We start from the raw sequence: 13,634 nt of genomic DNA, 5'->3' as shown, positions 1-13,634 counted from the left end.
TTTAATTGTGGAAGAACAGCTACGCAAAAGATAGCATATTGCAAACTGTTCAAAATGTCTTATTTACCTATTTGCAAAACCTAATAGTATTCACACAGTGGCTGTAAATCAAATGATTACACTTTAATTAAGAAAAACAACAACAATAAAAAGCAAATACTGGATGCTTCTTCAGACATCTGCCCAACATACAGTTGTGTTATCTGTATAGAAAGCCTCACTGCTATTCAAAATGTTGTGCATGCTAAGTGGGACACCATACATGTGTTTTTTGGGTGCATGTAATATGAACACGCACTAGAGTAGCTATGCTTCAAAACTTGACTGGGTTGACCTTTTAATTGAATTCCTACCACAGTCAACCCAACAAAATCTTCTTGAAAGTGACAACTAAAGGCCCTTCAAAAACTGTGGAGCAACATTACACTTAACCTGTCCCCAGCAGACAATGTTCACAATAGATTCTTACCTTTCAAACAGCACCTCTCCAGTACATGATATCATGCCTGTTGTTTCAGGGTCTTTTGTAATGTCAAGCTTGACAATTGTAAACTCTTGTGTCATAGCCATGCATGGGTATTCCCACAGTGGTTGGGGCTCCACACGGTCATCAGCGACGAACTGGGCGTCCTGAAAACGTTTAACTCAATAAATACTCCATAAGGATAGTGTTTGTGCTGTTAGTTTTGAAACCCACATATTTCTGTATGAGCTGTTCTAGGCAACTGGAAAACTGTAAATGGTTCCATCTCACAAACTTGCTTTCAAGCAACTTTGCACTTGATTAGTGTCTATTTTGCTTGCAAGTATTGCATATAAGTAAGATTCTTCGTTTGTGGGTAAAGCCCGGTAATTCCCAATTTTTACACCTTACACAAGTTTTGTGAACATTGGGTTAAACCTGATTTCTCCCCGAAATTCTGCCCTTTGGTAAGGGGCAAGAAAAAATGCAGGCATCCGAAGGCTGTGCCTTGTCTCAGTGCCACTACTGCATTGGAAACGCATGAAACGTCAAAAAGAGTGCAATTGAAATGATGAGAAAATCTCACTCAACCAAAAGAAAGAAATGGTAAGGTGCATTCCTCCCTGTTTCACTGTCTTCCTGTTTTTACTTGCACACACAAAGCAATGAATCCTGGGAACAGCACGTCGCATGTTGTCTATGGACAAGCCAAAGCTGTTTGGTTTGTCATAGGTTTTACCACTGGAGCTGCTGCTGACAGACAATGAAAGCATTGGCAATGGTGTGATGAATTTTTTTTAAACTCCGGCAAAGAAGAAATGTTATGTGTTTCTTACAATCTGGGCAGATCTCGAAGATGGTACAATGTCACACAGTGTCTCGGTAGCGTTACCTGTTATGAGGAAAGGACTGCAGAATTTGGGCCGATCCAGTAGCAATGTTGTCTAACAGATTGTTTCACAGCGCTAGCTCCCACAAGAGAAGAATGGGAGAAAATGCTCTCGCTTGTACCATGTGATGAGAAGCATGAGAGAAGTATGCGTGCTAATGAGACTGTTGTGCTAGGGGGCAGAGGTTCAATCCCATCATGTGACACTTGATTTTTTTTTTTTATTGAGAGGCTTAAAACAATGTGATAGAGAGGGAGAGAGAGAGAAAAACTCTTTCAATGACTTCTAGTTCGACTCATCAGTAGCATTCTTGTTACCATAGAGCGGCAGAGCCATACTGGCCTCTCATGTGGTTCATGTGTGCCACAAGATGAGGCCACACAGTGTCATCATGTTGCAATGTTGGAGCAGTCCAGCTTTCCCAGGAGTTGGGATAAGATGGGATTGAAGAACAGTTAATGATTTTGGGGGATGAGAGGGCTCGGGGGCAGCTCACTACCGTGCTCGTTACGAAGCACGCTCTGCCCTTGTGACAATAAATTTACTCCAATCATCATCATCATCGCAAGCGTACTAGCTACCGCGCTTGTCTGTGGGATTTTCCCGTGGAAGCTGCATTATAATCGGCATTTCGTCCCACGCAGCTACACTGTAAGCAGTACATCACCGTATGTGTATACATAGAGTTCTATGGGAGGGTAAACAGCAGTCAGAAAACGCCGCATTATAGCCGGTTGAGCACTAAAAAGGGTTATAAGTCGTTTAAGCTGTTTTGCAACAGTCTGCCGTTGCAGCTTGATAATGCTTGAATTGAGCAATACATACTTGAAGTGACAGTACAGCGAAACTGTGTGTGTGACTTCTTGTTGCACATGCAGTTCGGCATTCTGTTTTCTCCGTTTCTAAGTTCCAGTGCTTGACTGAGTTGACAGACCTTAGTTGACTGAGCACAAAACCATAACTTTGGCAGCCGGACGAAACAGCAATGGTTAGGTCTAACAGCCAAGGGCAGTGTGAACGTGATGAAAATTACTCGCTGGCCAGTGTGGTGGGGTGTGGCTGACTGCTGTGAGAAGTTTCCCACTATGCTGATATGTTCGTAAGAGTGGCTCAACGGTGATCGAGGAGCCAGAGGATCACATGCTGATGGCTATAGAAAAGGTGTTTGGGTCTGCGGGTGACCAGCTGAAATTACAGCGAGCATGCCTACTAACCTTCTCTAAGTGTTTGCTTGACAAAATGGGTTAAGCTAGCGTGTATGCAGAAAGCACCAAGCTGACTTTGTGCAACGCAGTCTAAACTGCCACCGTGTCATGCAGCCAAAATTGCATGTAACATCTCCATTTTGCAGCACCAAGATGATGTGTGACACACATCAGGCTGTGTGACAGGCAAACACACGTCCATACAGCCTTGACTACTGACGTGCTCACTGTAGACGTACACAGTGGTGTACGTCGAAGCATGTTGGCGAGGGTCTTGTTCAGATACTCCGTAAGACCATTCGTCTGCAGGTGATAGGCAGTTGTCCTCCTGTATTAAAGTGGAAAGTTGGGCGAGTTGGTATGGATTCATGATGGTAACAGCGTGAACAAGACGACGACGGAGTGAAAGGACACAGGACAGCGATCGTCCTGTGTCCTTTCACTCTGTCATCGTCTTGTTCGCGCTGTTACCATTATGAAAGTTGTCCTCCTGTGGCTTGTCTGGCTGTATTGTGAAATGGCTTGGGTTGACCAACACTGAGTCAAAGTTGGTCAACAAATCTGTTGTACTGCTGGCATAGTACAATTTTAACTTGCGTTTCTGCATGGAAATATTTGAATAGCAGCATTTTGAAAATAAATTGTTTGCAGAGTTGAAACTCTTTACACCTTTGTAATTGTTTTTAAAAAGATTTGTCTGCTTTTGGCTGTTGCATAGGGTTTAAGGTGAACTCCACAACTATTCAAATTATTCAATTCAAACCAAAAAATTGATATCTTTATTTTTCATGTTTACTCCAAACATAGAAGTGGTCCTGTGGAGAGAGAGCCCACTTCTACCACACAACAAAAACTGAAAACAGTATGTACTTATCATGCGTTCATTGCTACAGCATAAGTGAGCACCAAATAGCAAATATACTAGCTCAAACGGAAACTGAAGCAGGACTATGGCATATCTATTAAGTGCAACTGCAGCTTAACGGTTACAGTGTAATGAGGTATAAAAGAATATTGCTGGCACATTCAACGTACCTGAATCAGCCGGTCAAATGAACCCAGGTTGAAACCTTGTGTGGCTTGAATAGGAGCTTTAATCTTCCAGAGGTCCCTGAAGTGAACTGCCACCCCTTTTAAACAGAAGCCTTGAGGAATGGTTACAACAGAGTCTGGAGGGCCCATTAAGTGTTGCAGTGAACGTCTTTGGTACCAGAATTTTAGGTTATGCCATGGTAGCATGCTGGTGCTGAAGTGTGGCTCACCGAGCAGCACAAATGCCTACAGAGAAAACGGAATTTCATGTACCAAGATTACAAACAAATAATAAATGAAATAGTTTTCCTAGCACTGCTCATAATACATGATGAATTTAATGCTATCTAGACATTTATACTTCTACCTTAATCCAATTTTTCTATGACAATGGATTTAAATGATTTCAAGTTGAAAATTACCTTTTTCTTCTTGTCTTGTTCAGAGAGGCAGAGTGCATCTTTTTTGATTGCAACTATATTGCAAATCTCATTTTGCTTAGTGTATTCCTCTAGCAAAGAATAAACATAGGTATCTTGCACAACAACATAAACCTGAAAAAGAAAGAAGCATGGGAAATGTATTAAAATTTTCAATTTGTGCCTGGTGCTAAATCTTAAACTCAAAACCCTTACGTAAAGCACCAAAACATACCATATTCGCATATTTAACGCATACATTCTTTGGCTAAAAAGTGAGTTCAAATTTGCCTGCGTGTTACAATCACAACTAATTCTACTCAACATAAAACAAAACCAATTCTTACTTAAAAAAAGCTCAATGCAAGGTAGCTAGCCGCACTGCTATCGAACGGTCGTTTTTTTTTTTCTGCCTTAATTTGTGCTCACCATTTTCCAGTTAACTGTACTTGTGGCATTTCTATTGCATTAGATAGAACTGAAGATTATTTTCTGTGGTCGGTAGACAGCGAGAAGGAAGTGTAACCGGACTCCGATAGTGATTAGCTGCTAAAACTCAGCCATGTGCGCGTCTGTGTGACTTGAGGCGTCGTACAAACAACTGTGCATGCCAAGATAGTGCATCAAAAGCAAAAGCACTGATGAAAATAATATTCAAAATGTGTCATATTTTGAAACACTTCTGATTGGACTTGTGCTGCAAGTTCAAATAATATCTGTAAAGTAGTTTAGTAAAAGTAGCGTGAAGATAGATGGCTGGGCATTCACTCGTGGTCTCAGTATGTCAGTATGTTTTGCATCAAGCATATTCTACAAGTGGCTGAATAGCTGATATCGAAGTATACTAGACACAAAACAGTTTATGTTCTCAGATCTGACGTTCCTGCAGAGCGTTCACGCATGGAGTCCCCGGGAATTCTCTAAACTTGACAAAATTCACTGAATCGAGAATTTTTAATCTGTTCTTTGCTGATGCACTACACGTTCCAGGATTGTGAAGATGCAAGTAGTGCCTGAAGAGGATAACTACAACTGTACGAATATTACTGCACATGTTTGAGTTATAATGACTAGCAGAAATCAGGCACAAAGATTGCAATTTTATACAAAGAGGCATAAGAAAATGCGTAGTGACCACTACAGTTTGTCAATAATGTCCTGGAAAACGTTTTTGCCAAGGTATTTATTACCATTTATAGAACAAGAGGTTGCCAAACTTTTTTAAAATACAAAATAACATGTGGCAGATGGCATAATTCTGCCTTTGTGGCCGGGTTACGGGGTGACACAGATGTTGAATGACAAATGTAACTAACCATTCAGCTAAATAATTAAAACAATTCAAACTTTTTACTTAGTACTAGCTGGATTCAGATGCCATATGTCATTTTCTAAACTGTGTACAATTTAAAACGATAGTTGTTGTACAGGAAGGGTTAAAAGAGTATCGACTTTAAAAAATTTCAAACTCAATATACTATGCATTGCCATTTATCTGTAGACATGGGCACCCTTGACCATGTGGTGTTGCCATGAACAGAAGTACATACGCTTAACTTAAATACCAATGGTGGGCAGCTGATCTTAAAGCACAGCACTTCCCAATGCAGACACCAGCATGGCTTGAAGTCTGCCGACAACACAGTGAGACAGGCAAGCTTTTGTTACACAATTCAGCAACTAACTACAATTGTTGGGATACAACTGGGTAAAGCACTAGGTGGTGTGTGCCCTCCCTTGAAAATATTTCACTGCAACTCGAATGAAAAATTCAACCCAGATGTGAATGCATCCTGTACTTGTCGTAGACTGTGTTACTATGTGTTCACAGGCGTGTAACTACAAGGAGCTAGCACTGTCATGGCACTCGTAATGGGCTGTCAAGGTGTCTACAAAATTACTTAATATATATTCCCTGAACTTTCCAGGTTTACCCTGATAATGTCAATGAAGTTCCCTGAATATATATATATATATATATATATATATATATATATATATATATATATATATATATATATATATAAAAGGTTTGAGATTCAATACAGAGGCACGATTCCACACACAACACAGTTTACTGCAGCACCAAAACTAGATTATGAGCACATTTATTCAGTTCTTTAAAGCATCCGTTTCCTCCTAGAGAAAAGAATTCTGTTCTTCATTGATGAGCCTTTGCTTCTTTTGTTAGAGCTCCTTGATGTGGGTGGCCACCCTTTTCCTGTTTTGTTCAGCCTCAGATGCCTTCAGTCTATCTTGCTTCTTTTTCTTAAGGTCCTCCTTCCACCCAATGCTTGCGCCAGGCACCATTTTCACTGTACTGTCTGTAATGTTAACATTGGCTACACCACCTGCTGCTGAAACTCTATCATACACTATTCTCTGCGTAATCAGATTCTTTTTTCAGGTTCTCTACAAAGCATTCTTTATTTACACAAAAACCTCCTTCAACAGCAGCATTGCCATGGGACATGGTGAAGATGATCTTGACAGGATAAACAATTCCTTATGGTTTCGTGAGCACAGCTCAAACCACATGGTGTCCAGCCTTTGTGCCGTCCTATCAAAGTTCTTTTCAGAGCTCAGCGAACAGACTTGCACGTAGGATCGATGCGCCCGCTCTGCTTCCAAGCCGGTCAGCCACCGGTGATCTGAGTACTTCCAGTGCAACTGCTAGTCGTTTTTTTGCCAACCTCCACTGACAAGGTGCAGGCCACATCCAAGAAACTCGCTCCTGTCATTAGCCATTAGTTCCTGTCATTAGTTTAGAAGTGACCTTTCCATAACTTTCTCTGTGAGCACACTTTCAAAAAGAAATGCATTCCTTCTTGCAAGTAAGTAGTGCAAGTTGAGATGGTTTTGCAGCTTTTCGAAGTTCATTCTTGGCAGCAAAACCAACATCAGAAGCATTGACAGAAACAATGTTTTCAGGCTTCTCCAAATCTATTTTAAACAACTTGAAGAGCGTGTCAGTAGCGTGCAAAATTTCTTGCTTAATGATCAGTTCCAACAGTAATCGTAGGACAGCTTCCAATGCTGCAGAAAGGAAGGGGTCCATCGTATTGTCCATCTGAAATTCGGCTTGGAATGGCTTCAATTCCTCAGGCCCTGGTAGTGCGAAAGCCAGTTTTGCCAGCAGCATCGTGCCAGCGATTAGCCTTTCAACTGTGGTGTAGCTGGTACATGTTTGCTTGCTCTTGGCTTTAGATGAACACTCGACATACTTTATCAAGTCTTGAAATCACCATGCCATTTTCAAGCCATTGTACAGCACAGAATTTGAGAGGAAACAATGTGCTTGCTATGATGCAAATGTAATCAGCACATCACGCTGGGACACACTTGAACAGGTTATAAATGCTACACAGAAAGAATACCAAATCCCAGCCAGTTGCTGCATGGCCTGTTTTGAAGGCACCATGGACCACATGCAGGCCAGAGCTTCCAATGTCCAGGATTTGTCGACTGTCATGACAACAACTGAATTCTTCCTTAAAGGATCTAAGAAACTAGGAGTTCACATTTGGTCCATTCATTGACACATGCAATATCATGTGCTTTATGTTCCCTGTGGCTTTCTTGAATGTAAGTGCCAGGTCTTCAGAACAGGTGTGGCTGAGAAAATATGAAGTCAGGTACTGAGATATTACAGTAGCGTCAGTCGAATCCCAGTACCTCACCAGCACATTCATTCGCTCTATCTGCACTACTTTGTTTAGCGATTCATTGAATGCTACAGCTATGTACGGTACCTGATAATACCTAGAGCTGATAGTACCTTCTTTTGAAAGAATGGCGCAATGCCATCACAGATGGTATATCCAGCATTGTCTTTTCCCAACTGCACTTTCGTGGCAATTTCACAAGACTGGAACATCAACGAAATGGAGGGATGCACGAATCATTACAGCATTCATGCACCATATGATCTCAGCTTTGTAACATCTTTCTTCAATAGAAAGCCATGTGCAGGAGTTGAAGTAGCAGGAGGCATTAAAGGGAAGCTGAAGGGTTTTCCAGAAAAAATGAGTGAAGAGCTGTACATAATGTTTTTCAACTCTCCGAATTTGAATATCGCATCGAAATTGAGCGAAAGAAAGCGCAAACAGATTTTATTTCGACGAAAACTGCAGCAGCAGACTCAGGGCAGCTCGCGCGCCTCGTTTCCGCCTGTGATTGGTCGGGCACCTCGTGACGTCAACAATGGTGTTCGTCCGGACCGACCGCTGCCGCTACCCATGAAGCACGGTGCAAGGTGGTTTGGCGCTGTTTTGCTCAGACGGTTATGGTAAATTTCGAGAGCTTGCGTTTCTCTGAGGAGTTTGGCGTTGCTCCCTAGATGTACAAGCCGAATGCGAGGAGCTGGCCTCTCCAAGAAGCAAAAGATGCTGGTAGCAAGCAGTGCTTTCGACGGGAACGAAAGCGAAGTGTTAGCGTCTCCTCGTGTTAGAAATGTTCTTTGGCGACTATGTTTCTTGCAAAGCTGCATTCAGCGATTCAGTGAGTTCGTTTCCGGGCAAACAAGTGTACTGTTATGTTCCTGCATGCCTCATCGCGGAAAGTAAGCAGGGATGCGATCGCCGGCATTTGTGCACTGCCCCAAAGCTGTCGGCAATCTACACAGATGGTTTACACGCGGGAAAAGTTTCCCGGCTCTTGTAGCGCATGTAGCGACCATCAGCGCGCCATCCGCAATCCACTCGTAACCGGAGCTGTAAAGGCGGCGAATTCCGTCGGCTATGTGAGACAGCCGGTTTCTCTCTGTGCGCGAGAGAAGGGGGAGCGCAGCGTCCTGGCGTGCACCAGCTTTCAAACACGTGCAAACTTTACACTTGCACTGCGTTATGGTAGCTGCATGTAGGCTGTTTCACAACACACGTGCGAATAGAACATTAATGGCAATTTGCAACGAAACCAGCATCAAGGCTGGGAGGATAAACATGCACTTTCCGTTCAGCGTGCTGACACGAAGGAGCTAGCAGTAAATCAAAATCCAGGTTTGGACGAGTTCGTGTATTCATAAAGTCTTCCAAGACCAGTTACCATTCGTCCGCCCGCACCCGTCCCGTCTTTGTGTGTTCGTTGCCTCGACCTTTTCGCGCTGCGTTTAGAAAGCCTGTTAGCAGCAAGTTTTACTCTCACTCAGTCACGCATTATTGATAAACTCTGGTAGTAATTGCTGTCACGGAAGTGGTTAGAGCACAGCACTGTTGTTCTCGAGCACTTGAAATTCTTTCAATTCACAGCAGCCTCCCACTTAGCTAAAAGCTTCTTGACTTGCGGGAAGTAATGGAACATTGAACATTGTCGCGGCCGCTGGTGTTCGTGCAACCGTAGGCTGCACAGAATGCCGGCATGATCGGCCCACCACTTCAATTGATGCTGTGCACGTTGACTACCACTCTGCATACACACAAACAAAGGAATGCAGGTTCGAGCGAGGCACGCACGCAGAAACAAGCGCGGTCAGGCACCATCGCGTAGACTGCGAAGGAACGGAACACCAGTGTTGACGTCACTACGCCGCAGTTTCTGGTCTCCGCTGGCATCGTCAGCAGCAGCGCGCGGCGTTCGATGGGGGGGGGGGGGGGGGCAGAGCGACAGCGCAATTTTAACCGACGATTACGTCATTCGTAAGTGAAAAATCCCCTCAAAATTTTACCTGCATGCTTTATAAGGTCCCTGCATCCGTATATGAGCGTCTTATTGAATTCGACAGACTCTTCAGCTTCGCTTTAATGAGGGGCCTGCTCTCTTGGCTTGGCTTAAACAACCAGAGTACACGTGCCTGGGAGCTGTTTTCCAGTGCCTTCATGGCATTCTTGTGCTTTGTACTTGCAGCTTGGCTAGATACCGCGGTTTTAAAGCGCAGCTCTTAGGTGGCCCTTCCTGCGTTGAGCATTGGCCTCTGCACTGGCGTAACCGACAGAATGAATGAGCGGAGGATGAAAGACGAAGTTAGTGAAAAGAGCACGAGACATGCCCCACGGCAGCGCCCCGCTACGAGATGGCGCCATAGTAGTATGCACTGTCACCCAGTCACCGATGACACCATTACTAAGGCATGCAGCGAGTGCATGCACAGATACCATACATGAAAACAAAGCGCTAACGTAGGCTTCGAGCCCAATGCGCATGCGCTACTTCGCCTGCACCATCGCTGCTAGAGAATGCACTTCGTGCGAACCACATTCCTGTGTTCACGGTCTTTCTCAACATTGAGCAATGCAACCAGTGGAATACAAAACACCTAAAAAGCTGCATTCAAATTTCCCATTAGGGAGTACAGTAATCGTTGGTGAATTTTAACCCATGTTTCTTAAGTGAAGCGAAACGTCTTGTGGCACACACGGTGCATTGTGCACTATATATATCGTTGGGCACAGGCTTAATCCAGCTCGCAGAGTCGGATATGTTTGTTCAGTCAGCATTGAATGAGCACTTTGTTGACTGTGACATCGTGACTTTCAAGTCTCTTCAAAAGCAGCTCAGAGAAGTTTACCGCAACACGAAATAATAAGAATGCCCCAGTGACGAACAGAGCCCAACATGCACAAGCGCACCCATGGGCACATGACAGATTACCACAGTATGGAGATATAACATTGCTCATTCGATGATGATGACAGTTGCCTTTAAAACCCTTTGCAGCTGGCTGGTTATTGGCACCACTTCGTGGCAATAAAAAAAAACTGCAGAAAGAGCTACGATGTATGGAGTCGGGGATCTACTGCACAATCTCGGAGGTCACGAGCAGCAGTGCCGTTGCTGCATGTGGCCTCCGAGATTGTGCTGTAGATTGTGTTCATCATTCGAATGATCTTACTGGCCAGTTTCCCCGATTTAGTTACGTTTTTTGTAATTTCCCTGACAATTGCCCAAGTTTTCCAGACATACTGAGAATCTCTGATAATTCCTTGTTTTCCCGGTTGGTAGACACCCTGGCTATATTTTGTAAGAATGGTTTCCCTCAGATTCTGTTCCTTTATCGTTTCTCCTGATAAGCGGCCAATCGCAGCAATGGCAAGCAATCCAGCAATGGGTCCATTGCAATCCAATGAAGGGCAAAAATAATGAAATGAAAATAATCATTACAATATACAGCCTGTACACCAAATTCTGTTGTAGCACGAAAGCACGAAGACAGAGATGAGATATACGGATGAGTACTGACTCTCAATTTGAGATTTTATTGAACAAGATCGTACATAAGCGATTGCCACACACAGAAACGAAGAACCAAGGGACAGGGATTAATCCCCTCTTCTTCCGTATCGCTCTGAAGGAAAACTGCCGGACCAGTCTTCAATAAAGTTTTTTTCTCTCTCTCTTTTGGAAGGTAATTCTGCATGTCTCATTTTTTTCTGATTGCAAACGTAGGGGGGCATGCTATATTTTTCTTTTATAAATTGGCCACATATTACATTCAGGTGCATTTATTTTCCTTAAGGGTGTGCGAATATTTGGAACTTTCGAGTAACGAATCAAATAGTGTGCTATTTGACTCTGTCTTCAAATCAAATAGTAACTACACTGAAACCTTGTTAAACCATAGTTGGCTGGAGCTGTACGTACTAAACGGTAGCACTGCTTAACCGAAACAGCATGAGATCGCTCACTTATCTGTCAAAAACTGAGCTCAGAGAGAGTAAGATGTAAGGGCAAGCACATGCAGTATTTATTCACTTTGTGCGACAAAAGTCTTATTTTCGTTTCATGCTGCGGCGGCTTAGCAGCAACGAAAGTGGCCTCAAACTTACTGAAGGTGCGAGCCAGTTTTTCAGCCAGCCCCCTCTTTTTGGCAAACACTCACATGGCAGATTCCTCGTTTGCATTGATATTCTCCGTGCACGGGCGTGGTAGCACTGCAGAAGTTGCGGGGCGCCTTTTTCATTGTGGGGTGTTGTCCTCGTCGCGACGATTGCATTCATGAGGCTGACGTAACGCACAGCTTCTGCCACTGTTGGGCCTGAATCACCCATGCTGTCGCTTTCCATGTTGTCTTCATCACTGTTGTAAGGCGACACTTCGGCAACAACAGAGGCAACAATGACGAAAAGTCGAACCTCGAAGCCAACATCTTTTTGCGGTCGTAGCAGCGCTGCTGAGCAACTTCTTCGCGTTTCAAATGCCACACACCGTAGTCAACATTAGATTGCTGTCGCGTGCCAGGGCTGATTTCTTCGTGCCACGTGCAATAGCACGAACAACGTAAAATTTTTCTTCTAGGCTGAGCACCCGGTGTTTTTATCCGAGCTTCGGCATGACGTGAGCCCTAGCTTGCATGATGCCCCAACAACGGCCACAATGCTCTCTGACACGGTGTTGAAATGATGTGGCTTCATGCGCAAACGCATAGGACGCTTGGAGGTCATTTTTACGATCTCCGAGGCTTGTTCTGCCAGGATGTCCAATGGGGACGACGCACTGCCTTGATTGCGCGACGAAAAATGGAAACACTACGTGCTAACTGATATGTACGCAATAAGTTGGTACGGTTTATGCGGATACAAAATGCCTTACGTTCAATGCCCGCTGAGTCGGAGATTTGATTTTACTACTTTTAAAACGAAACTGTTTAAGCGGGTATGCTTTAACAAAGTTTCACTATTCGAAATTCTACTATACTATTCGAAGTACTATTCAAAATATTCGAAAATGTGAATACTTTTCGAGTACTTTTAAAGTATTTCAAGATATCAACTGCGGTGAATTAAACATAAAATTGGAGCAAAAGTATGGTAAATTTTTACCCCCACGGGCATAGTATAGACATAAAACATGAGAACTTGCGTAGTGGTGCAGGCTACGTTACTTAAGTAGCCATTAAAGGCTCTAAATCGATCATTCGCATTGTCTGAGGACACCTGTACATGCAAAAAACTACTTATTTGCTCCTAATTGCAAAACACATGTGTCTTATTTAGGTCTATTGCAGATTAAGTCAAAAATCTTTCAATACACTTACGATACAGTGCTTGCACTTGAACTCGCTGACTATTGTACTGACATTAAAACGTTCCAGGCAGATATAACTGAAGTAACTGACTGGTTCTTGCAAAATTTTATTTTTTTTAAACCTTCACAAAACGTAACTGACATGCTTTAAAAACGCCCACAAAACAGTTGCTTTAATTCAACCACTGGACTTACACTCATCCCGTTGTTACCCATGTGATTGCGAAGCCATGCAAATAGAGCGAACAGTTCAATATCTGGGTATTGATTTCGACCAACACCTCACTTGGAATGAGCACATCGTTTACCTCTCTAGAAAGATTAGGGCCATTGTGGCCATGTTGTATCACCTTCGGGGGAAATCTCCGCTTCACCTTAGACAAGTAATCTACACAGCATTAGTGGAACCCGTTTTAAAATATGGTATTACATTATATGGAAACTGCTCGGAATATAAGAATCAAGCATTAAATGCCATACTAAAACGAATCGTGAACAGCATATCTTACGGTACCAAATTACACTCAGTTGACATGAAAGAGAAATACGATGAGTTAGGCATCCTATAGATTTGTGAGCTGTTTTATTTTGTTGTGTTGACACGGTATTATTATTCAAATGAATATAACACTCCTGCAAAAAATGATGTTACATTGAGGAAAACAGA

General features: G+C 43.1%; 1 protein-coding gene across 3 annotated transcripts in view; it reads right to left on the bottom strand.

The window, feature by feature from the left end:
- LOC142588953 (protein arginine N-methyltransferase 7-like) overlaps nucleotides 1-13,634 on the bottom strand; it is a 106,915-nt gene that overhangs the window by 20,449 nt on the left and 72,832 nt on the right. For all 3 annotated transcript variants that reach the window (XM_075700760.1, XM_075700758.1, XM_075700765.1), the window contains exons 11-13: nucleotides 4,013-4,144; nucleotides 3,594-3,836; nucleotides 470-630 (exon numbers count right to left, since the gene is read on the bottom strand). In XM_075700760.1, coding sequence (XP_075556875.1) covers nucleotides 470-630; nucleotides 3,594-3,836; nucleotides 4,013-4,144 — 536 coding nt within the window. The remainder of the gene's footprint in view (nucleotides 1-469; nucleotides 631-3,593; nucleotides 3,837-4,012; nucleotides 4,145-13,634) is intronic.

This window comes from Dermacentor variabilis, chromosome 1 (assembly GCF_050947875.1).
Source record: "Dermacentor variabilis isolate Ectoservices chromosome 1, ASM5094787v1, whole genome shotgun sequence".
NCBI classification, from domain to species: Eukaryota; Metazoa; Arthropoda; class Arachnida; order Ixodida; family Ixodidae; genus Dermacentor; species Dermacentor variabilis.
This window is presented reverse-complemented; position numbering and strand designations above follow the sequence as displayed.